Source organism: Onychomys torridus, chromosome 16 (genome assembly GCF_903995425.1).
Source record: "Onychomys torridus chromosome 16, mOncTor1.1, whole genome shotgun sequence".
NCBI classification, from domain to species: domain Eukaryota; kingdom Metazoa; phylum Chordata; class Mammalia; order Rodentia; family Cricetidae; genus Onychomys; species Onychomys torridus.
In genome coordinates this window covers 1,807,492-1,833,900 of record NC_050458.1, presented here as the reverse complement: position 1 = coordinate 1,833,900, position 26,409 = coordinate 1,807,492, and the positions used below count along the sequence as shown (strand labels likewise).

Here is a 26,409-nt window from a genome sequence, read left to right as displayed (position 1 = left end):
CTTCTGTCCGATTACTTAAGTGGTGTACTAGGCCCTTGCACATTCTCCAGAGGTCCAAAGTGCTTTCAGGCATAAGTCACATGTCTGACTTTAAACAGTACACCAACCACTCACTACCAGCTGCTCTGCTCAGGAATCTCCATAAAGCAGGGCACGATGATGCCATGGCCTTTGATCCCAGCACTAGGAGGTGGAGGCAGGTGGATCTCTACACTTCTCTACATAGTGAGCTCCACGCCAGCTAGACCTACACAGTGAGACTCTGTCTAGTCTTTGAGGAGAAGAGAGAAGAACCTCAATAAAGGAACCTTAAAAAATTCAAGCCTAGGAAGACAGCCACAAAGGATACAAACTTTAGAACCAACACTGACATCTACAGTGAAGACAGGACACAAAGGAGACTGACCGAGAGCACAGAAGCAACTGAACTCCACCTCTGCATCCGACACCTCTGAGCAGGACCCCACCCATGAACCTCAGCAGGTGAAGGCACCTGTCGTGAAGCCCGATGACTTGAGACTGACCCCCAAGACCCACAGGATGGAAGGAGAGAATGAACCTCCCAAACCTGTGCTCTAACCTCTACATGTGCACCTTGAGGCCACATATATGCATACACATGACAAATGAATATAATACAAAAGAGTTTAGTTATAATTATACTGTCAACTGTGAATACTGATGAATAAAAAAGTAATGTGTACAAAATATAAATACAATCAGATTAATCTCCAGGTACCTATTAAGAAAACAATCAGGGAAGAGAGAGGTGGTTCAGCAGTTAAGAGCATCACCTGCTCTCCCAGAGGCCCTGGATTTGGTTCCCAGCAGCAGCTCACAATCATCTGTAATGTTCCAGGGGGGCCAATGTCCTCTCCTAGCACCCATGGATGCAGCACACACACACACACACACACACACACACACACACACACACACACACACACACAGAGAGAGAGAGAGAAAGAGAGAGAGAGAGAGAGAGAGAGAGAGAGAGAGAGAGAGAGAGAGAGGATATATATATATATATATATATGCTGGCAAAACACTTATAGACATAAAACAAAAATAAATCTTTTTAAAAAGAACAGTCATATGCTGGTGGCAGGAACATGTACATTTTCTTTGACAGCTGACCTATTTACATTCTGCACACTTTACTATATATATGCAATATTCACAGAAAAAATGGTTAAATACACATTGTAACCTGCTATTATTTTCAGATAGCTGGGCAATTTTTATATCCCAACATTTAGAAAACTTTCTCCAGAGCTGTTAGTGGCAATGGCATCTTTCACCTGGTTCAACTTTAATGGGCAAATGAAATTCAAGCTGAATTTTCAACTTGATATGCCTTTATAAACAAAATGTTTTAAATTCTGAGGCTGGGGAGACAGTTCAGTCAAGTGCTTCTTTTCACCAATAAGAACCTCAGTTCAGGTCTCTAGAGTCAATCAAAACTCCAAACTCAGTGGTACATGCTTGCAACCCCAGATCAGAGAGGCAGCACAGGTCAGTCCCACAAAGCTCCCCAGCCAGCTAACGTGGGCTACAAGGCTTTTTCTCACACAAAATGTAGGAGGTGCCTGAGGACCAACACCCGAGGCTGTTTTCAGAGCTCCACACACTCAATTCTTGTGGCGGGCACTCGCACATACCTGTGTGCACAGACACACACAAACACACACAACTGGAGAATTGTAACACAAATGTGCTTTTTAAATTAAGATTCTCACATGGTCTTTGTTATATTGAAATAAATTTCTGAAATTTGCTATTTCAACACAAACAATCACAATATAGTTTATGGCAAAAACTTAGATTTACAAAACCCTATTTGCCTAAGAAACTGACATAGTTCATCTCTGTTAATGCTGCAATCTGAGTTACATGATACTTGAGATGTGACTGTTGCCACTGTGGATTAATCCAATGGAGAAGGACACAAATGGACAAACAGCCACGCAAAGACAGCAATGTGCACATTCACTAACGCATCCGCTCAGCTGCACGGAAGTCCTAAGCAGTTTGTGTATCCAGAAATCAGGCTAGGCATCACATCAGAGCTAATGATCTAGAGGGGAAGAGAATCAAATGAACTGTACGTTCCCTTCAGAGCAAAAATGAATTAAGCCCCAGCAGCTGGGGAGGCATGCGGTCCAAAGACTTCACAGGAAGGTGCTGACATACCAACACTATACGGTAACATGCTTTGAAATCTTGACAATATCAGACTACTTGGTGAAGAACTGACAGTTAAGAAAAATCTGAGGGCCAGGCAGTGGTGATGCACACCTTTAGTCCCAGCACTTAGGAGGCAGAGACAGGTGGATCTCTGAGTTAAAGCCCAGCCTGGTCTATAAGAGTGAGCTCAAGAACAGCCAGGACAACACAGAGAAACACTGCGGGGGGGGGGGGGGGGACCTCAAATTATGAAAAAGCTTAAGGAATAAAGTGGCAGCTATACTTAGCAGACCCCATGTCAACATGTGTTTAAAATATAAAGGTTTTGTGCCCCCTCAACCAGGCCATTTTGGTTCTGGAGAAACCCACCACATTCATTATGCTACTGGCAGAGGTTCCTGAGTGATAAACTACGTCACTAACTAATCCACCATGTCCCCCACACACACTTCAGATGACTTTGTAGTTTCAGCTGAAGTGATTATGAGCTTGGATCCCAGTCAATACCTACACAAAGCTGCATACAGTTTCCAATAACTTTGATCTTTGGCCTACTGATCACACAGAAGCCACCACACCTTGTTCTCATACCTCATCCAGTCCTGCTGGTATGAGGCAGCCCGCTCAGAATGCTTTCCTAGGGAGGAGTGTGCCAGCCAGCCACTGGCAGTCACTAAGTACCAAACTGAAGCCAATCTGCCAAGGCAGCAACAGCAATCCCAACCAGTTTCTTTGAATGGACTTGGTTCTGACCATTATTTTTAGGCTGAGATATCTTTATATACCCTCAAACTGCAGGACCACCTGGGTGTGATGGCACATACCTTCAAGGGGGGAGGGGCAGGACCATGTAATTAACAAGAAATGTGCTGGACAGGGGCTGGAGAGATGGCTCAGCTATTCCTGCAGAGGACCCACATTCAGTTCCCAGAACCCACCACCCGTAATTCCAGTTCTAGGGGATGCAATGCCCTTTGAAGGTACCAGAAATACACATGGTACACATACATATATGCAGGGAAATCACCTATACACATAATAAAAATGAATCTTTTAAAATAAGAAATATATTTTTAGCCTGGTGGTGGTGGTGCACATGCCTTTAATCCCAGCATTCAGGAGGCAGTGGCAGGAAGATCTCTGAGTTCAAGGCAACCTGGTCTATAAAGCGAGTTCTAGGACAGCCAGGGCTACACAGAGAAACCCTTTTGAAAAACAAATAAAGAACACACACACATACACATACACACACATACACACGTACATACTAGGTAGTGGGCAGAAGAAGCAAAAGGTGTCTCCTCAACCCCCAGGAAAAGCAAGAAGAAAGTGTGCAGCAGTCTTACGAGATCTGTGCTTTGGAAGGAAGAAAGCAGTCACATTTATATCATGTTATGTGATTCTATGAATGTGACAAGGCAGACCTGGCCCAAAGTCCAGTCAAGGCTGAGAGCAATGGGGACCTAGGACCTGCCATTTTGAAAGTACCAGTACTAAGCAGCTGGAGCCAGAAAGTGGAGCCAGGAGAACAAAGCACAGAATGAGTGGGCTATGCACACCCTTGGGAGGCGAAACAGCTATACAGTGAATCCAAGGCAGCCAGCCATAGTTAAAGAACCCTGTCTCAAAACACACACACACACACACACACACACACACACACACACACACACGCACACACTCATGCGCACACACACACACACACACGCACACTCACACGTGCACACACACATGCGCACACACACATGCACGCGCATACACACACACACACACACACACACACACACACACACACACACACGCTCTCTTTTGGTGCTGCACAGGTGAGCTTGTGTTCAAACACACGGTACCTACAGCGTCTGGTAGTCCCTAACATCCTTTTGCAAGAACTTGGAAAACAATACACTTTAAAGACTATACCCATTGCATATTTACTCTTTAACATATAGAGAATGCTTTCCTTCTATAGCTGTTTGTTAAAGATCCAAGAGAAATCCATAAGCAGAATTCCCTTATCAGTGAAGAGAAAATGGCGATCTTAACCAATTAGATAAACGTTTTCATCCCATTCGGAAATACTGTTATTATATCGTGCTGCAGTTAAAATTTCCTAATTGGCAATACATTCAGTGCATCTAAAACCTGACAAGCCAGGGAGATGGCTCTGTGGGCAAAGTGCTTGCCACACAAGAGCACCTTGGAGAAAGCATGCCCACCCCTGGGGAGATCAGGAAGAATTAAGATTAAGGAACTAAGGTTTGTTTTGGCAGGACTTGGGAGTGATGGTTAACACCGTGATCTTGACAGGATCTAGAACTATCTAGAAGACAAACAAACCTAGGTTATCTGGATCAGGTTGGCCTCTGGGGTGCCTGTGGGGAGTTACCCTGATTAGAGGCTTTTAAAAGCCACCTAACTTCCACCACAATGATTTCAGCTCTTGAACTTCCAGCCCAAACCAACTTTTCCTCCCTTTATGTTTTGGCGGGTATTGTATCATGGTAAAGGAAAAGGAATTAATATGTGGAGACCGAATCTACAGCTTTGCACATGCCAGGCAAGCACTCTGCCATCCTCCATTCCCAGATCCTAATAGTCGAAAGTTTAACAAAAAATTAACTACAAGGGCAAGGCTGGGATACAGCTCAGTAACAGAATGCTTGACTAGCATTTGGGAGGCCCTGGGTTCAATCCCCACTACTGTAAAATAAAAGTAAGTTACTGACATCGGCAAGATCCTAAGGAGAGCTCCATGCAGTGGGGTGGGGCAAACCAGCCAAATTAGTACTAGAAGACAGAAAGGCAGAGGACAGCTTGGACACTGTCAAAGAAGGGGTTTTGCATTAAAAAAAAAAAAAAAGCATATCCACTGAACCATTGCTAACCAAAGCGTGACCTGCAGACAAGCAGCTTCGGCATGCCTAGGAGCTTACTGCCAACATGATGCTACAAGACCCACCCTAGGCAGACCTATCAGAAACCTCAGTGAAACTGACAGATGACCTCTCTGAAGCAAATTAGAGGTGGAAAAGACTAGACAGTTTCAGTGTCTCAGCAGACAAGTTAACTGTCAACCTAGACCTGAGTAATCCAGGGAAAGTCTATGTAACAGGCCCCCAGACCTTAGCACAACTGACTCCATGATGGAAGTACCACTCAGGCTGTAAAACTCAGCACATGGACAGCACCACCTGCCAGACTAAAGCAGAGGCCTCATCCATCCACACTTCTGGGAAAGTCTCAAATGTACTAACCTTGCTTTTTTACTTCTGTAGTTCTGCTTCTGGCTAACTGTTCTTGTTAACTGAAGTATGTCAACCAGAACAGGGTTTCTGTGCTTAAAAGCTCACCACCCTGAGAAAGGCTCAGTGCTACACTGGAATTCGAACACCAGTGTAGTTGTTGGTTGACAAAGACTTTCTATCGGTTCAAAGTCACGCCGAGCAGTCTTCGTGGTGAATACCCTACATTTCTGGAGGTCCCACCAAGATCTCAGAGACCAGCCCTTAAGACACCAGGTCTCACAGCCCCTTGGAGCAAGGAAGGGTGTGGTGGTCAGGGGACTCCTGGGGGACACACAACTGGGGTGTTCCCAGTCCCCAGGGCTCCCTTGGATGAATTGCTTCCTGACGCTTCAGAGGGAGCTGACACCTCCACCCCAAAAGGAAACAAATTAGAAAGTCACCCCGTTCTGTCTGGTTCAGGCACCCTCTGTTTAGGCACACAGGAGAGGTCAGACGTGGCTGCTGATCCAGTGTTTGGGCTCCATGGACTCACTGGATCTTTCTGTCTGTTCAGGTGTATGGATGTGTGGCCATCCCTGACTGTCTTTACTGTGTCTGTGTGTCTTCCCACGTGTTTCTGTCAGTTCTGTTTCTTGGTATTGACCAGTGGCTTTCTCTGGTGTGGGAACCCCTGGCTTAAGACCTGTGCCCCACTCCCTTGGGGACCTGTATGTATCCTTTTGGCTCTCCGCCAGGTCACCCAGAGAACCCCCAAACCTCCACCCATCCAACTCCGGGAACAGGAATACTTGCTTGTCTCCTGCTCGTGGTTGTGGTTGGTTCCTGCGTGGGGGTGGGGAGAGGCTGGACCTCTCATCCGGGGCCCTCAGCTGTCTAGTGGAATACACACAGGGAGGGGAAACAGTTCCCCCAAGACAGCATTCCCTCTGCTCTGCTGGACTCCATGCCTGCTCAAAGCAGCCCTGGGGAAAGCTCCCCTGGCTGAGCCCAAAGGGGGGGAAAAAGTTCCATTCCTTTCTCCTTTATGATTTATGCTGCCCTTTTAACCAATGATCCATAAAACCTGCCATTCTCTGAAAAAGGTTAAAAAAAACAACAAACCGCTTTGGGCTGGGCAGGGGGATTGCTACCAGGCAACAGAGCCTGGACAGAACAGATTTCCCTTTCTGTCTAACAGTGACCAAGGAGACTTGAAGCAATTTTTACTCGGTTCTTTTTAGAAAGATTAAAGACAGTTGCTAAAAAGATTTCCTTTGTCACCCAGTCAGCCCCAGATGGGTTTTTTTTTTTTTTTAAGTTATAAAAGTTTAAAAAATTAAAAATACCGGGCTGGAGAGATGGTTCAGTGGTCAAGAGCTCTGACTGTTCTTCCAGAGGACCCAGGTTCAATTCCCAGCACCCACATGGCAGCTCACAACTGTCTGTAACTCTAAGACCCTCATATAGACATGCATGCAAAACACTAATACACATAAAATAAGAATAAATCAACTATTTTTTTAATTGAAAATATAAGCAGGTCTCAATTGCTGGAGGTAGCTCAAAGGGTGTTTAACAACAGAGAGCTAACTGGGACAAGACCTTTTGCATGAACCAAAAGCCGTCGTCACTTCTCTGGTGACAGGCACAGATGGACTTACAGACAGATAACCAGCAAAATTTTGGTGTCTTACCCTCTGTCAGAAGAACATCTCCTAGCTGAAAGTCCTGTCTCCAATCAGTACAGTTGGGCTATCTCTCAGACCGCCAACAGAGATTCCCAGGGGTAGGGGCCAACTCCCACACCAACTCCCCCAGGCCCGACCCAACACCAAGCTATAACTGTTCAGCTATCCAGTTCAGCTATCCCCATCCAGATTAAACAACACCCAGTGACCCTGGAAACACAAAGGGAAATTGCAGTCCATGTTGCCTGGCTTGAAGAGGCAGGCATCCTGGGGTCCTGCCAGTCACCCTGGAATATGCTTCTCCTGTCTGTGAAGAAACCTGGGACCTCTGGTTCTCATGAGTCTGACTCTTCCATACAAACAGGTGTACACTGTCTTGGACCTGAAAGAAGTGTTCTTTAGCCTTCCACTGACAGAGGTGAGTCAACCCATCTTTGCGTTTAATCGGTCAGACCCAGTGGGAGGTTACAGTAGGACCAGATTGCCCCAGGATGTAAAGACACTAAATGCAGACTTCCTACACTTCCTTCAGAGGTTTCCTGGGAACACAGACCATAAAAGGGCCACTGAGGGCCAAGGGGTGGTGGCGCATGCCTTTAATCCCAGCACTTGGAGGCAGAGCCAAGCAGATCTCTGTGAGTTCGAGGCCAGCCTGGTCTACAGAGCGAGATCCAGGAAAAGGCGCAAAGTCACACAGAGAAACCCTGTCTCGAAAAACCTAAATAAATAAATGAATGAATGAATGAATGAATGAATAAATAAATAAACCCACTTCCATCAGTTTGTCTATCCTCTTGCCTGATGACAGAGGTGCTCATCATCCATGGCTGTCAGGAAATGAAAGATGAAACCAGGTACATGTAACTACTACAGTAGTTACTTTAACCAAAATGATTTGAGCCCAGGCCAGGTACCTGAGCATTGCTGTTCTCCAGGGCTGGGCAGCTGACCTGGCTGTCATGATGACCCTACAGCCAGTGGGGCCTATTGATATTCTAATGACATGCCAGGATCCTGTGCTGCCTGAGACTCCACAGGAGGGTACCAGAGGGAAAGATCATTCTGCCAGAAACAGCTAGCAGGACTATTACTAACCAACCTTCACCAGGCCACTCATCTGGGTCCACAAACTCTATGAGTTGCTCAGGCCAAGGCATGTTATACCTAGACTGGACAGCCTAGTGAGGGACATCTCAGCCAGATGCCAGGTTTGTGCTCAAGCGAATCCAAAACAGAGAGCTCTTCCCCAGGAAGGGGTCTAAATGAGAGACCAACACCCCAGTGAACTATGGGAAAACTGACTCCGCCAAGACCCAGCCTGCTGGGGGAAGGAGAACAGTACTCGCCAGGTTTTAAAAGACACCTTTTCCAGGTGTGCAGAAGCATTCCTCACCTGGAATGCTCAAACAGTAACTAAAAAGCTCCTCCAGGAACTGGCCCCCTGGTTTAGCCTCCCCCAGCAATGCGGTTGACAATGCCCTGGCTTTCAAAGCCAAAATCTCAATTAATAACTAAAGCTTTAGTTATTAAAAACTTCATTGTGCTGAGCAGTGGTGTTGCACGCCTGTAATCCCAGCACTCGGGAGGCAGAGGCAGGTGGATCTCTGTGAGTTGGAGGCCAGCCTGGTCTACAGAGTGAGTTCCAGGACAGGCTCCAAAAGCTACAGAGAAACCCTGTCTCCAAAAAAAAAAAAAAAAAAAAAAAAAAAAAGGTTGGGGCTTTAGCTCAGTGGTAGAGCGCTCACCTAGCGAGCGCAAGGCCCTGGATTCAATCCTCAACTAAAAAAAAAAAAAAACAACCAACAACAACAAACTTCATTGTGCCCTGGGTGGTGGTGGTGCACACCTTTAATCCCAGCACTCAGGAGGGAGAGGCAGGCAGGGCTCTGTGAGTTCAAGGCCAGCCTGGGCTACAGAGTGAGTTCCAGGAAAGGCACAAAGCTACACAGAGAAACCCTGTCTCAAAAAAAGAAAAGAAAAGAACACTTGTTGCTCTTGTACAGAAGCAAAGTTGTTCCCAGCATCCATGCCAGTGGCTCACAACCACCTTTAAATCTAGCTCTAAGGAATCGTATGCCTTCCTCTGGCCTCTGCAGGCATCCACACATGTGTATATACACACTCATGTACACACGCACACACACGACTACATAAATAGTTTTTATTTTTAGAATTAATAACTCCAAGGTGGAGAGGAAAGAAAACTGCTGCTGAGAACGTACAGGAGCAGAAATGACTCAGAGGCAACCACGTCACCAAGGCCCACCCCAGTATGGGTGATGACTCACAAAGCTGGGACTCTGGAGCACACTACATACCTGCAGGCAGCCCGTCTGGCTTCTGGTTCTCCTAGGCCCTGGTCTGGCCTCAGAGTCTTCATTGCACCTTGGCTCATCCGAGAGAATCTCAGCTAATTCTGGCAGGGAGGAGTCTAGTGAATTTGGTCAGTTCCAGGGATTTCCTGAAACTACTGAGTTGTTTACCTTCCTGTTTAAAGCGCTTCTGTGCAGGCTGGAGTTTTTCAATTTGGGAAGGAACTATTACATAACCTTCCACCCCTTCCTCCAATTTTACATTATTTCTATCTTTTCTTCTGCAATGATCCCTGAGCCTTGGAGGGTGTGCTGGATAGTTTTATGTCAACTTGACAGAAGCTAGTCATCTGAGAAGAGAGAACTTCAATTAAGAAAATGCATCTATAAGATAAGGTTGTGTGCAAGCCTGTAAGGCATTTTCTTAATTAATGATTGATTGGGGAGGGCCCAGCCCACTGTAGGTGATGCCATCCCTGGAATGGTAGTCCTGAGTCCTATAAAAAAGCAGGCTGAGCACCACCTCTGCATCAGCTCCTGACTCCAGGTTCCTGCCCTGTTTGAGTTCCTCTCCTGACTTCCTTCAGTGATGAACAGTGATTGGAAGTGTAAACAAAGTGTAAACTTAAGTTCTTTCCTTCCCGACTTGCTTTGGTCAAGGTGTTTCACTGCAGCAATAGTTAGTGACCCTAATTAAGACAGAGAGGGTGACAATATGGCTAAGACAGAGGCCACTGCGCCACACAACAGTCACTTGTCATGAGTTGAGGTTGACAACAACTGTGATCTCCAGCTATAAACACTAGAGGCAATTGAGCACGCACATGGGGTGTCTTCAGCAATAGCATCTACTTCTGGCATACAACCAACAGCAGTAACAATAGCCTTTATGGTTTGTGGGGCCTAAGGGGCTTCCCTGGCCAACAACTCACATGTGGGAGCCACCCCTGGCACTGGGGTTTTCATTCCATAACCTTATGGTTTCTGGGAATGCCCTTTTCCACCCATACAGGGTAACTTTTGGATTTTTTTTTTTTTTTTTCAATTAACCTCAGTAGGGTTGTAGAGAGGAGGAAGTACCCTTGTACCTGGTTGTCTTTCCAAATTTGCAAAACACTCAGGGGTTAAATGTCACTAAAACAAAACCTTCCCAAGGTTAGGCAGGACAAGCAGCACCCTGAACGACCATCCCGTAGAAAATAGGGGGCTACAAGATCACCTTGGTAAAGCACTCTAGAGGTCTGTTGTCATCGGCTCCCAGCAAGTGGTCCCAGAAGTTCACAACTAAGGTCTAACACAGCATGGGAAGGTCCCATCCATTTGGATCAATTGCTTCCTCCACAGATCAAGGCTGGGTAGAAAGCCTGATCAGGAGGCACTAACTTAGTTGGTTTTCTGAAATCCTTAGTCATTCTCTCTGGGCCATTATATTTCCATATCCTCCTACAGTTCTCTACCCTGCCCAACTCAGGTAGCCTGACTTAACCTGCTCAGACCTGCTCAGCAACAATGATGAGCATAACCCTGCTCCCCTGCTGTACCTGCTGGGTCCCAGGGTTGGCACTATGGCTGACTGTTGCCTCGCCATTCACCACACCTTGGTAACCCATCTTCACCCCTAGCCTAATGTTTTGCTGGAGAGAAATGCACTAGTCCACTCCTATTCCCATAAGAGCTTTTCCTGTATTGATTATTTTGAGACAGAGTCTCACTATGTAGCTTTGGCTGGCTTGGAACTCGGTAAGTAGCCCAGGCTGGCCTCAAACTCAGAGATCCTCCTGCTTCTGCCTCCTGAGAGCTGGGATTAGAGGCGTGCATGACCGCACCTACCCTACTTTCCCCGTTTTTTTGTTTTTGTTTTTGTTTTTTTAATTAACAGAGTCAGAAGCAGGTGCTCTCTGAATTCCAATCTGAAGCCTGCAACTGAATGTGCCTTTTCTTTTCCGGGTATCAGCCAGAAGCCTGGCATGCTTCCCTGGCACTCTGGACTTTCTCTGACCTCCAAGCCTAACTTAAAGGCATGACTTTCTTTCCATTGTCTTCCTCCTGCCAGCTGTTATCAGGATCTTCTGATCTTTATCTCAAAGCTTAAAATTTTTTTTAAAAAAAACATTACTGTGTGTACATATCACAAATGTGTGGAGATCAAAGGTTGGAGTTTAGAATCTATCTCATTGCTCTCCTTCTTGTTTCCTATGATGTCCATTTAGGTAAGTATACACGAGTACAAACATACCTGAAGATGCCAGAAGGCATCTACCTAATCCCTGGAGCTGGAGTTCCTGGAATACGTAAAATGCTCAATATGGCGGCTGAGAAGTGAACTCAAATCATCTCCATTAGCAGTGGACACTGATGAGCAAACTCTCCAGCTCCTTTTCAAGACAGGGTTTCTCTGTGTAGCCCTGGCTGTCCTGGAACCTGCTCTACAGACAAGGATGGCCTTAAACTCACAGAGATCTGTCTGTCTCTGCTTCCAGAGTTCTGGGATTAAGGGTGTGCACCACCACTGTCCGGCTTCCTTTTTTTTTTTTTTTTTATAGTGGGGGTGGTGGTTTGCACACAGCAAGTGGGTAGAAATGCCTGCTGCCAGGCCTCACAGCCCAAACTTGATCCCTGGAACCTACAGGATAGGAACAGAACCAGCTTCTACAAACTGTCCTCTGACCACCACACATAAACACACAAAATGGTAATCCCTGCCAGCCTCCCTAGTAATAGTAACTAAGTCATATTTCACTTTGGCATTAAGATGCAAATTGCAGTCTAACATGCAATTTCTACACGTCCCAGAAAACTGAAGTCACTCTCCTCCAGATGCCTAGAACCACACCGCCTCTGCTGGGAGTCCTCTAACTCTCAGGGGCCTTCTCAGGACAAACTGGGGTTCATGACTTTGATATTAAAAGGAATTTCAGAAACAGCCAGTTCAGGCAGCAGAGCTGGGGAACTGCATCGAAGATACTTTAATGTAATCTAAAGCTCAAGGGTTAAGAACGGCACTCAGGAAGACAGAGGGCACCAAGAGTGTGCGTGGGCTCTCAAAGAGCTCGGAAAACAGCATGTGCCCAGCCATGGGGACGGGAACACGGAGGACAAACAATGAATGTCTCACCATTTACCCCATTTTGTGGCTCTCGGATTACATCTCAAAAGGTTGCTAAAAACCCTCTTTCTCCCTTTTCTCTTTGAGAAGTGGAGATGTCCTGGTATAATTATGACAAGAGGTTAAACTAGGAACCCTAGGCGGCACAAGAAGAGCCATACACAATCTTTTCTTATAAACTGGGTTTCTGCAGCATCCCCAGAAAACTGCAGGTTTACGGACAGGGAGGGAGAAAGGCCTTCAGCCTCTGGGAGCCCTGCTTCTCTACGGGCAAGAGGCTTCAACTGGAACCCAGGGTAAAGGAAGGGGCTTTATTTTATTTTAATTCTCATGTTCCCCAAATTTCCCCTGCCCTGACTTTGCACCTTTCAGCAGGCCAGAACCAAACATGATAGTGAGAGGTCCCCAACCACACACAAAGATGAAGGAAGGGCTTCTCCAGATCCAGAAAAGCTGCAGGTTAGTTAGGACGGTGGTCCTGCCTTACAACCCTGGTCCTCTGGCCTCTGGGAACAGAAGAACCAGATGGCAGCAGCTTTCCTATACCAGATATGGACGTTGACCAGGACTAAAGTGGTTGTTGGCCTTTTGACCGAGCACAGAAATAAGACAGACCACCCAAAGGGCAAGCAAGGGAAACAAAGGGGACCACAGCGAGTTCAGGTTTCACAGTCCAGGAGTTCAGGGGAGAGATAAGACGCTATCTCCAGAGCAGCCGAGGGGACTAGTGGGAAGGCTCCATCTGGCCTAATTTTACCTGGGGCCCGGAGTACGGGGATCCCTACCAGGAACACTGAACTGGGGATGAAAATGGCATACACCAAGAGCCCTGACTCCTGGCTCTGGTAAGGGGGCCCACAATGAAAGCTACAAGTGCCATTTGCTAGCTTTTTCCTTTGTCTTTTCTCCTTCCCAGTTATGGTCCAAGCCACTGTGGGGGCCCACAGAGGTTTCCTAGTGAGACCTGAGCTTGCTTTACCCAGCAGGGCTGAATAAGGGGATGGCTTGACCACGTGCATGGTTACTAGGTGTCTGGAAGGGTCTGCACTTGGCTGTGCTTAGGGGAGGTCTTTTGCCCCACCCCTTGGCATTGTTATAAAAAGCCCCTTTGAAGAGACAGAAAGGGCCGGTGGATATTGATCCAGGTCCTCCCAAAGCTATCCTGTGTTTCTGTCTGTCTCAATCTCCCTTATCTTTCTATTTACAAGTTTCTTACCCCTCTCATCTCAAGAGTACCCTGGGTAAAAGTGGGAGCTGGCATCCTACAAACTGCAAATAAATTCATTCTCTATATTTAAAAAATTAATTGTTTGTGGGTGGGTGTTTGCCTGTGTGTGTCTGTGCATTATGTGTGTGCCTGGTACCCATGGAGACCAGAGACCAGGTGCTGCATCCCCTGGAGCAAGTGTTACACATGGTTTAGAGCCATTGTGTGGATGCTGGGAAAAGAACCTAGGTCCTTTGGAAGAGCAGCCAGTGTTCTCAACTGCTGAGCCATCTCTCTAGCCCATTTTTAAATGTTACTTTATCTTAATGAAGGTGAACAGCTGGGCACAGGGCACTGGGAAGATGGAAGCAGGGACCATCTCACTCCAGAACAAAAACGCTGGCTAGCTAGCCATTAAGAGAAAAACGTTCTAAAGGGAAACCAACCAACCATTTCTACACCCCCTTTGGCTATCAGACAGGGAACCCCAAATAATGAACATTTCCTGAGAAATCTCATGCTGGTGGGGGATAGCAAGAGGCCTGGTACTAGCCAGAGCAAGAGCTTGCCCACCAGAAGGGATTTCTAAGTTCTGACATCTGCCAGACCACCCTGCAGGGCAATGCTAGGTAGAGCCATACCTGGATCAAGACTGTTTAGCTGCATTACTGTTAGAATTCCTAGCCACTCCCCCAGCTATAGGACCACACATGTGCTGTCCAGTAGCCAGGCAAGATGCTTAGATCCTAGGACCTTACATCCTACTAATCTGTGTGCTGTGTGATCATGTAATCTGCGTGCAGCGTGGTCACATAATCTATGCGCACGCATGGCGTAGCTATGTAAGTGCATATGTGCATGTTGAGGGGGAACCTATAAAAGCGGGTTCCACCTATTCCTTCCCCCTCTTCCTGCACGGTCATTCCATAGGGCTACACACACCCCTTCTGTTCCCTTCCCTTAATAAACTCTTATAGAAGGTTTTGCTGTAGCTCATGGCTTTTCTCACATAAAATTAATTATATATTAATAAATGACAATTACCCTCTACTTAAATGCATGTTGCCGGGCGGTGGTGACGCACACCTTTAATCCCAGCACTCGAGAGGCAGAGCCAGGCGGATCTCTGTGAGTTCGAGGCCAGCCTGGTATACAGAGTGAGATCCAGGAAAGGCGCAAAGCTATACGGAGAAACCCTGTCTCGAAAAACAAACAAACAAACAAACAAAACATGTCAGTAAGCAAACACCTCCCTTTGCTCCTCTTCCTAATTGGTCATACTTAATAAATCCCTTTTCTCTGCGTTCTCTTTTACTGGAACATTGCTCGCCAGGCCTGGCTTGAGACCACCAAAACCTAGGATTTGGTCCTAATAGTCTGACCTTGTAAATGTGGACCCAAAGTCACACTTTATGGTGGAGTGAGAGGCTATGACAGCCTAAATTACATTTTAAGTTTTAATTACTATACCTCAGAGATCCATGAAACAAAAATGCATCTGATCTGCAATTCCCTTGCCCAAGGACAGACAGCTCCTGAAATGCTGGAGGCTACTGTTCATGGGAGATAACAAGCCACATGTTTCCACACCCCTAAACAAATTCGTTTGACCCATCTGCACCAGATGTGCTGGATCACAGGCAGGAAATATGTCAGGATGTATGCTTGCCCCTGATTGGACCTGGTGGGAAATGCAATGAATTATGGGTTTTCCTCCTTAAGCCCTTGCCATACTTGGTTCTGGACCATTACCCAGGAACCTAGGTAGGGACCTGGCCAGAGCTCATCCACCTGGCCAGTATTTAACTAAAGCTTGCTTCAAATTTGGCTTTAAGCAGTGGTAGTGTCTTATTCTTGATCACCTCCATTTCTGCCAGTATTGAGCCCTCCACTGTGATGATCACAGACTTCTACTCCACCATGACAGAAGTCCCTGTTCACCATACCTGCACCATGGAACCAAATGGCCATGTCACCTTGGTGGCTCACAGTTTGAAAAATTCAACTATAATTTTACTAACAATTTAAAACTAAATTCACATTATTAAAGAGCCAGGCGGATCTCTGTGAGTTCGAGGCCAGCCTGGTCTACAGAGCGAGATCCAGAGAAACTCTGTCTTGAAAAACCAAAAAAAAAAGGTCGACGGCAAGACATTACTCAGGACCAAATTTCTACCCTGGGCCCAAACAGACCAGGTTCAAATCAAGATGCTGAAGCTTGTCTCACCCAGCTGAAGCTGGGCAATTTGAGAGATTACTGAGTTCTCCAAACAGTCCTGATCCAGTTGGCTTGATTATAATACAGTTCCCTCAACCTTAATCCCTACAGAACAAAGTAACCTGATGTTGACCAAGCAGCTATTTCCCTGCTGTTCCAGAGGTAACTTTGAAATGACCTTTCTTATATTATTTCTTTCTGTAGCTCCACCAGGAAGCCGAAACCTCGGCTCACTATAACACTCTATGTTACAGAATGAACTGCTGTCTTGATTTTAGGATCAAAGGCAAATCAACTGATGTTTGTAAACAAGGTAGAGGCCCTCGCTGCCAATCTGTCCTGAGTGGATGCAGAGAATGATGATACCCAAAGCTGTCCTGACTTTCACATCCGCTCTATGGTGCACATACGCACACACACAAAGTAAATATATATATTTAAATTTATTTTAGTTTTTTTTCCAAGACAGGGTTTCTCTATAGCCCTGGCTATCCTCAAATTCAGAGATCTGCCTGCCTCTACTTCCGAGCACTAGGATTAAAGGTGTGTATCACTACACACAGCTATTTTTAATTTATAAATAGGGCTGGAGAAGTGGCTCCACGGCTGACAGCATTGGCCGCACTCCCAGGAGCCAGGTTCAATTCTCAGCACCCACATGGTGGTTCACACCTACAGCTGCAAGGACTCCAACAACCTCTTCTGGCTTACACGGGTGTGGAACACATGGGGTGGGGTGGGGCACACAAAAACACATGCAGGCAAAACATAAAACAGAAATCTTTAAAAACCTAATGAAATAAAAATGTATAAACAAACTGTTTAATTATGTTTTGTTGCTGTATGCATTTGCTTGACCCTCACAGAATCTGAGAAATATTATCCCTTGAAAGCACAACTGCAAAGAGAAATTTTAAACTTTAAAGGTTTGATTTTACTTCACTAAAAAAAAAAAAAGGTTTATTTTATGTGTGTAACTGGAACTGGAGTCACATACAGATACATGTGAGCTACCCTGTGGATACGGAGAACTAAACCCGGGTCCTCTACAAATGCTCTTCACAGCTGTGCCATCTCTCTAGTCCCAATTGATTTTCATTATTTTAATTCTGTGTGTGTGTGTGTGACTCTGTGTGTGGTTATATACACCTGAATGCAAGTGCCTGTGGAGGCCAGATGGGGGTTGAGTCCTCAACAACTGTGGTCCCCTCCTAACGGCTGCCACCTCTCCAGCTCCCCTCAAGTTCTTATTGGTGACTGGCGTGTGATCTTTGCTTAATTTTTATTTTGCTTCAAGTAAAATAAGAACTAGCTCAAGCCTTTAATTCCAGCACTCAGAAGGCAGAGGCAGGCAGATCTCTGAGTTCGAGGGCAGCCATGGTTTACAGAGAGAGTTCCGGGACAGCCAGGACTGTTAACACAAAGAAACCCTGTCAAAAGGAAAAAAACAAAACAACAACAAAAACCCAGTTCATAGCCTTCAACAATTTCCAGTGTTCCAAAAGTTCTAGAAAGCCAAGGAAGCAGGAAGAAGAGAAAGTAAGTTAGCTGCTTGGGCTTGAAAATCAGTCAAGCCCCAATATTATCCCAGCTGGCATGGGGATGCTCACCTGCATCTTCTTTTGGAAGATGGAAGTAGGAGAATCTGGAGTTCAACATCATCCTGGGCTACATAAAAAGTTCTAGGCCAGCCTGAGATACATGACACCTGTCTCAAAACACAAACCACTGGGCTGAAGAGAAGTCCCAAAGTTACGAGAACTTGCTCTTTTAGAAGACCGAAGTTCAGTTCCCAGCACCCACGTACATGTAGCACGCGCACACAAACATACATATAAAACAAATCTTAAAAATCAAAAAGCCCCCCCCCCAAAAAGGGGTAGGACGGGAAGGGAGAATCCTGGCCTCTTCCTCCTGCATGATGGAGACTGAAAGTTGACACAAGAAATTACAGGAGCTTTGTGTTTGTTTTAGACAGGGTCTCACTATGTTACAGGAGTTTTGTGTTTGTTTTAGACAGGGTCTCACTATGTTACAGGAGTTTTGTGTTTGTTTTAGACAGGGTCTCACTATGTTACAGGAGTTTTGTGTTTGTTTTAGACAGGGTCTCACTATGTTACAGGAGTTTTGTGTTTGTTTTAGACAGGGTCTCACTATGTTACAGGAGCTTTGTGTTTGTTCTCAGACAGGGTCTCACTATGTTACAGGAGTTTTGTGTTTGTTTTAGACAGGGTCTCACTATGTATCCAACAATCCTCTTGCCTCAGCTTCTCTGTTAGAATTACAGGTATGTGCCCCCAGGTAGACAACAGTTCAATATACTGTACTTCGTAATGTAAAGCACACTTTAATCAAGTTAATACCTGATATTCTGTTAGATATGATTAAAGGGGTCATGGGAATTTGATATTAAAAAACAGCTTTGATGGCAACCTTTTATTTTTGTCCAGCTTGTCTTTAAAATATTTTAACTGGGGCTGGAGAACTAGCTCAGCACTTAAGAGTATTGGCTGCTCTCAGCAGAGGACCTGGGTTCAATTCCCAGCAACTACATGGTGGCTCACAACCATCCAGTTCCAGGGGACCAGACACCCTCTTCTGGCCTCTGCAGGCATCAGGTATTCGTGTGCTCAGATATACATGCAGGTAAAACGCACATACATATAAAATAAATAACTTTTAAAAAGTGTTCTAACAACCAGTAACCATTAGTAAAACTTTACTTATAATGGGGAAATACACACACACACACACACACACACACACACACGCACGCACGCACGCACGCACGCACGCGCGCGCACACACACATACATACACCATTCAACAACCCCACCACCAGCTAAATATTTTACAGAGCTGCCCTTAATTCTTAGAGAGGAGGAGCAGTGAAAAGAGGCCATACATTTAGAAATAAAACTATGCAAATTGATTCAAATCAGATGGTTAAAAGCTACATGGCAACAGAGATCTAACATAAATCCTTCATCTATATTACACCATCAGCAAATGAGATCTGCTGGGAAAGAGCCTGCTAGAGGTATGATGCCCTGATCTGACTTTCCAGCCATCTCAAACACCCTGTCATTTTAATCTCCCCTAAAAGCTGGCTAGCCCAAAGCACTTGGGAGACAGAGGCAAGAAAGAGGATCTGACATAAGTTCAACGCCAGCCAGGGCTACATACAGAGTGAGATCCTGTCTCAAAATAACAATAAAAACACCCTATATACACTATCACCCCTGTTCATAACTCTTCAGTGGTTCCCCTACTGCCTAGACAATAAAACTCTGGTTCCTCTGCACAGTAGTTCAATCTTTTACAGAGAAAACACTGGACAATAAGAACTATACAGTACCGTGAGCCAACCCATATTATTGCCCTTGGGCTTACTGACAGTCACATAATTTGACAGCTGGCAAGAAACTATTCATCTTAAACGACTATACTATCACCAATCACACCTGACTCAAGGCTGCTCTGAGGTCTAAATAAGAAGGGACATGACAGCTAGATGTAGTGGTGCACACCTTTTTGATCCCAACACTAGGAAGGCAGAGGCAGGCAGATACATCTCTGAGTTCAAGGCCAGCCTGGTCTACAGTGTGAGTTCCAGGACAGCCAGGGCCACACAGAGAAATCCTGTCAATAATAATAATAATAATAATAATAATAATAATAATAATATAAAGTGAAATGAAATAAAAATAAACTTTAAAAAGGGACATGACAACATAGTAAAAGCTAAAACACAGGATGCCAGTTTTACCATAACTTTGGGGGGGGGGGGGTACAAAGAGAACACATTAGGCTTGAAACACAGGTTGGTCAGGCCTTCAAAGGGAACTACATAGTTAATTTGAACCAGGTGGCAAAACCAATAAGACCAGCTATTCTGACCTCTCACAGCCTATAATCTGATATACTGTCAACTGCCCTATGAATATACCCTAGAAGACAAAAAGTACAGCTTGCAACATCATAGCCATTTGTATTTAAAAGTATATCTAGGGCTAAAGAGATGGTTCAGCAGTTAGGAGCACTTCCTGCCCTTCCAGAGAACCTGGACAGGGGTCTCAGTACCCACACTAGGCAGCTCACAACAGCCTATATTTTTAGCTTAAGGGACTCCAACACCCTCTTTTGGGCTCCAAGGGCACCTGCACACAAATGGCACAGATAAACACACATAAATAAAAATATCTTTTAAAGAAAGTGGGAGAATGGGGGCTGGAGAGATGAGTCAGTGGTTAAGAGCACTGGCTGCTCTTTCAGAGGTCCTGAGTTGATTCCCAGCACCCACACGGTGGCTCACAATTATCTATAGTGGGATCTGATACCCTCTTCTGGTATAAAGGCATACATGCAGATAGAGTATCCATATACATAAAATAAAAAGGATATCTGGAAGATAAAGGGATGAAGAGCTATTACTGTTCAAGATAGATCCGTCATCATATTACAGCAGTAAATGAGAGCTAATCAGAGCATAAATGAGAAATGAAGGTAAGAGGAAGATCCAGACAAAAAAGTAAATACATAAACAGGACATGGAGCTGGAGAGAGAGAGACCAGGGGGTTGGAACCAGACAGGGCTGGAGAGATGGCTCAGCTATTAGGTTCCCAGCACCCATGTGTCAGCTCACAACTGTCCAGTGCAGAGGACCTGTGACCCCTCCCTCTGACCTCTGAGAGAACTGCATGCACATGATGTGTGCACATATATACATGCTGGTGGACCTTCGTACACTTAATTTTTAAACTAAAAATAGAGCACTGAGCACGGGAGTCTAAATGCATAGTCAGAGATGAGCACAGGAGAATCTGGGCAGAGGGGGATGCCAAGCTCCTTCAATGCTTGTGTCTTACGTAAAATGGCTTAGCATTTGCCTAGAGCCTAGCAGGTCTTCTTAGAGGTCATGTTTAGCTTATTTACAACTAATACTACATAAATATGACATAAATAGTTATATTGCATTATTTAATGAATGAAGGAGGGCTGCATATATCCATTATAGATATATCCCCAAACACTGAGACTGACTATGTTGAACCCTTGAATACAGCAGACCTATTATTCTGCTCAGAGGGAGAGTGTGGTAATATTTTATTTGTGTACCCCAATGAAGTTTATCTGAGGATCAGAGGGAAAAGCCAGCCACTAAAGTAAACATAGAAGTCAGGCAATGGTAGCACATGCCTTTAATCCTATCACTCGGAAGGCAGAGATCAGTCTGGATCTCTGTGAGTTCAAGACCACACTGGGAACAGAGCCAGGTGTGGTGGTGCATACCTTAAATTCCAACACTAGTTAACCATAAAGGTCTAGAGGTCTGTACAGATAGACAGGAAGTGACAGAGCTGGGCTGGAAGCGGAAGTGATGTAGCTGGGTGGAGAGAAAATGAGATGGTAGAACAGAAAGACATATAGACGTGGGTATACAGGAAGTAGGTCTCTTTGGAGGAGGATCTCCAAGTGGGTAAGAATGTGGCTGGCTTCTTTCTTCTTTTCTGATCTCTCAGCTTTTCACCCCAATATCTGGTTCTGAGTTTGTTATTTAATAAGACCTTTTAAGATTTGTGTTACAGGAGAGAGAACATTCCAGAACACACAGCACCGTCTTACACATTTCAATAGGCTGCTCTAAACTCATGGCAGTTTTCTTGGTTCAGCTTCTGAGTGCTGAGATTACAGGGATGAGCCCCATGCTCAGCATTAAACAGCCTTTTTGAGTAAAAATTAATACCAGCTCCTACTTCACAGAAAAGCTAAAACCACATATAGCTTCTAGAAAGAAAACATTATAGCCTTTGATTTCATAGGATACAAAAAGTATTAACTTTGAAAATTCAACTTAAAATCTTATACTTTTGAGTGATCTAATCACCAAAATGTCTCATTAAAGAAAATGAGTATGACCAGGCAGTGGTGGCCCATGCCTTTAATCTCAGCAATCAAGGAAGTAGAGGCCAGCCTGGTCTACACACCTAGTTCAAGAACAGCCAAGGCTACATACACAAAGAAACCCTGTCTAAAAAACAAAACAACAACAAAAAACCAAAAACAAAGAAAAGAAAATTAGTATGTAGGGCAAGGAGTAGTGACACACGCCTTTAATCCCAGCACTGGGAGGCAGAGGCAGGAGGATTCCTACAATTCTGAGGCCAGTCTGGTCCACATAGCAAATTCCAGGACAGCCATGACCACATAGAAAGACCCTGCCTCCAAAAAATAAGTAAATGGAAGGAAAGGAAGAGAGAGAAAGGGAGAGAGGGAAGGAGGAAGGGAGGAAGGATGTGGAGAGGGAGGGAAGGGGAAGGGAGGGAGTGTGTGGAGAGAGAGAGAGAGAGGGAGGGAGGAAGAAAAGAAGGGAGAGAGAGAGTATGCAAGAGTGTGCAAACCTGAGTCTGAGAGATTACAGTCACAAATACAAATTTAAGAACTGGTATCCGAGTATGTAGTTTCTACAAATCAATGAGACAGGGCCCAATAAAAAGACATGCAATTGGTTCATAACAAAAGCCAAACTCCTACACACCACTCTTCATGAGGGAAATAGAAATTAAACTACTACACCACTGTATACCACTAGAATGCTGAAATCTAAGAGACTGGCCGCACCAAATACCGGTGAACGTGAGACAACCAGTACTTCATCCACCTGTAGTTAACAGAGCAAACTGAACCTGAACTGATCACTTTGGAAAACTGGCTAGCACTGGGTGAGTCAGACATATTTCACCAGGTAAGCAACGATTATTGACTCACTGAAAATACAAACATACATCTAAAAACAAAACCTGCTTAAGAATGTTCAGAGCAGCTGAATCTATATATAAAATACCCCCAAACCAGAAACTGCTCAATCCCTGGCAAATGGACACATAAGGGGTGGTGTGTTCATAGAAAAACGTTCAGCAACAGAACTCAAGCCATTCACACATCCCAACAGGAGGAAGTTATGCTAAGTGAAAGGAACCGAACCCAAGTGTACACAGTAAGATCTGTCTGTAAAGTGGCCTGCTCCCTAGTGCTGACAGGCTGAAAGGTAGAAAAGAGGAAAAGAAAACTTCAAAACCTTTAGTTATGCAGGACTATTTGTCAATGAACTGTACAAGTAACAACTGAAGCTCACTGTATGTGAATGGCGATCTAATTAAAAAAAAAAAAGAAAGAAAGAAAGAAAACTCGGGAGCTGGAGAGATGGCTAAGTGGTTTAGATCACTGGCTGCTCTTCCAGAGGACATGGGTTCAATTCCCGCACCCACAAGGTAGCTCACAACTGTAACTCCAGTTCCAGGGGACCTGACACCCTTTTCCAGCCTGCTTGGGTATCAGGCATACACATGATGCACAGACACCCATATACATAAAATAAAGTACTAAAAAAAAAAAAAAAAAAAGAAAGAAAGAAAGAAAAGAAAACTCTAATAGCTGAATCAATGTTTTATTTCTGAGGGCCTTTGATAGTCAAGGCAAAACTACAACTTTTTAAAAAGTTTAATGGGGGGAAAATGGACCAGCTATCACTTGAGCAGAAACCAAGTGATAAATACCTGCAAGCTCTTACTGTCCGTTTTCACTAGGAGTGTTTCAATTTGGCTTAACTAGCACAGAACACAACATGCAGGACCTCGCTGGTAAACAGCAATTAGAAAACACGCAGAAAACAAATCACTTTATTTGGCGCAGTCTACAGTGGACTTGGAACACCCATCCACTCTTACCCTTTTCCAGAAAACTCTTTCTTTCTTTTTTCTTTTTTTGGTTTTTCGAGACAGGGTTTCTCTGTAGCTTTGGAGCCTGTCCTGGATTAGCTCTGTAGACCAGGCTGGCATCGAACTCACAGAGATCCACCTGGGATCCACAGAGTGCTGGGATTACAGGCATGCGCCACCATCTACCGGCCAGAAAACTCTTTCTTACACCGGACCATGAGGCTGGTGGTGGTGGTGGGGTGTTCAGGGAAGGAGGGGTGCCTGGTTTTCCCTCAGGCCTTAGACTCTAAGGACCTTAGCCTTTTTAAATGTAAATTAAGAGGTTTGGATAACCAAATTATATTTAAGGCTATAAGGGAACTCAACTACTGTATACATTTTCAATAGTCTCGTGAAATAAAAAAGATTTTTGTGTAAAGTTGTTGAGTACTCAACCCTGGTTTCCTGTCTACTTGGAAGCTATCTTGCAAAGGGCCTCATTTCCCATCGCACATACTCCACAAAGGGCAGGCTCCTCAGGAGAGGAAGCGTGGGGAGAATGCTGCTTTCATCACCAATACCGCCTGGTTGGCTCCCTGCCAACCACAGGGCTCAAGTAGATTTATCTCTCCTGTAGATCATGTAGTGCATTTGCCTAATGCAATGCCCTAGATTTTACAAATTACATCCACCCAAGAGCTTGCAAGCCTGCCGGTCTGAACACTTCCAAGGAAGACACAGACATCTGCAGGCGACTGTCTGCCCTGACCATCCGCAAAAGCACTTCTCCAGAATGCTCACTATACTCCAACTCTGATTTTAAATTCCTGTAAATTCCTTGGCTTTAAGAAAAGTCAGGTTTGAGCCAATGCACTAATGTTCAATCTGCATTCACACTGCACAGCCAGAACCCACACACATCAACAATCTGTTGGAAAGCTTTTAGGGCTAAAAATTTCTATTATGTAGCCATAATGAGCCCAACTAAAGGAAACTTGAGACTATAAATAGCCAATAACATCACATGGGAGGGGAATGCTTTGCTTAAAATGGCACAAAGCAGTTTATAACTCGACATACTATATATTTTTAAACTATTGAATATTAAATATGAACCACCAAATGGGGGGGGGGGAAGTGCTGAGGGATATAATAAGAATGTATTCTAACTAAAAAGTTATATATGCCACTTAACTACCACTTTCTAAGGCACTTCATCTTGCAGTGTTATTCGTTGCCAAGTAGCTCGGACCCAACTCCCCAAAATGATGTCACAAAATCCAAAATGCAGAGGAATCGACTCAAGGCTGGTGCAGTCCAGGGCTGCCAACCAACAAACCGGGGGCAGCGTCACAGGACAAGAATCCATCAGGCTTCCCCGCCGCCCATGAGAATCACCGCTTGTTCTCTACACAAATGAGACCTTAAAAGCGCCAACCTGAAAAGCCATTTTTTAAAAGTGCACTTGCCCGCTGTGCCAGCTTAGAGGGATCACCTGTCCACGGGCAGGAACCTGAGTGGGACCTGAGTGGGTGTAAGATGGCTTCTCCAGGCCGACTGGGACACAGTCACACAGCGGTGCCTTCCCGGTGTAAAGGCTTTAAAACAAGCATGTGCAGGGAAAACCCACTCAAGACCGGCAAGAACTTCCCAGCCGTTTCTGCTCGGGCGCAAACTCACGGCGGTGACACACCAGGGTGGACGCGCACGCCGCACACCCCCCAGAGTCCCGGGCCCCCTCCCCGACCCCAGCCGCTGCAGATCGGCTCTCCCAGAGAATTAACTTTCTAATAATACAACTTTAGGCGGATGATCGCGGGCGGCCCCCAGGCCGAGGCCGAGCGGGAAGGACTCAGCGGCGCGGGATGCGCGGCGCGCGGGGTGGCCCCCTCGGTGCCCGGCCGCGCTCACCAGGTACCAGACGCCCAGCAGGATGGTGCCGGTGCGGACATGGCAGCACAGGCAGCAGCTGTGGGAGTAGAACCGCGTCCAGGGCGCGACCATCTTCATCGCTCCGACGTGCCCACAAGTTTGCGAGAGCCTCGTCGGCTCCGGTCCCGGCCCCGCTGGCGCGGTCGGCTGCTCCGGCCCCTCTCCTTGGCTGCTCCGACGCCCGACCCGTTGGCCCGGCCCCTGGCTCCGCGCTGCCCCGAGAGCTCCGAGCGGCAGCTGCGGCGGCTGCGGCGGGACACTGAGCTCGAAGACCGCGGCGACGCGAGGGGGCGGGGGAGGCGAGGCCTGGGTCACGTGGCCTGCCGGGGCTCGTGATGTCACCGCCGGCTCCAGCTGCGGGCGTCCCAAGCGCTGCGCACGTAGATGCGTGGTTGCTGGACCTTCAGAGAGGCTCTGGAGCTTTCCTCCCGCAATGGGTGCAGCTTTGCTTGGGATTCAGATTCATTCCAGCTGTGTTTGCCTCGAGTCTAGCTTGCAGATAATCGGTGGGTGCTGTGCCAGGACTGTAGTTATCTTGCGTGGTATGTATGGTTCCAGTCAACTGCGGTACTTTGAACCACTGCGGAACCACTCGCTGAGAGCAAGTTGTCTCAGCTTCCCAGCTCAATTACTCTGGTAGCAATCTTTTCCCAGAAAATAGGATGTGTGTCAAGGGCATCCTCACTGTGCTTCGGCAGCATTTTTAATAATGACTGAAGCTGTAAAGAAACAATTACTGTGGTGAATTCTTTAAGACACAACGTTGAGAGCCCAGAGGATGGGGGAGGGGGACTTCCTCCAGCTGGTGTTTTGCCTTGACAGCTTGCATCCAAGGCT

General features: G+C 45.8%; 1 protein-coding gene across 1 annotated transcript in view; it reads right to left on the bottom strand.

Moving 5' to 3' along the window:
* The window catches only part of Laptm4b (lysosomal protein transmembrane 4 beta), a 59,998-nt gene extending 34,068 nt beyond the window's left edge, over nt 1-25,930 (bottom strand). The window contains exon 1 of the mRNA XM_036209051.1: nt 25,552-25,930. Coding sequence (XP_036064944.1) covers nt 25,552-25,650 — 99 coding nt within the window. The 5' untranslated portion in view covers nt 25,651-25,930. The remainder of the gene's footprint in view (nt 1-25,551) is intronic.
* Between the last annotated feature and the right edge of the window lie 479 nt (nt 25,931-26,409).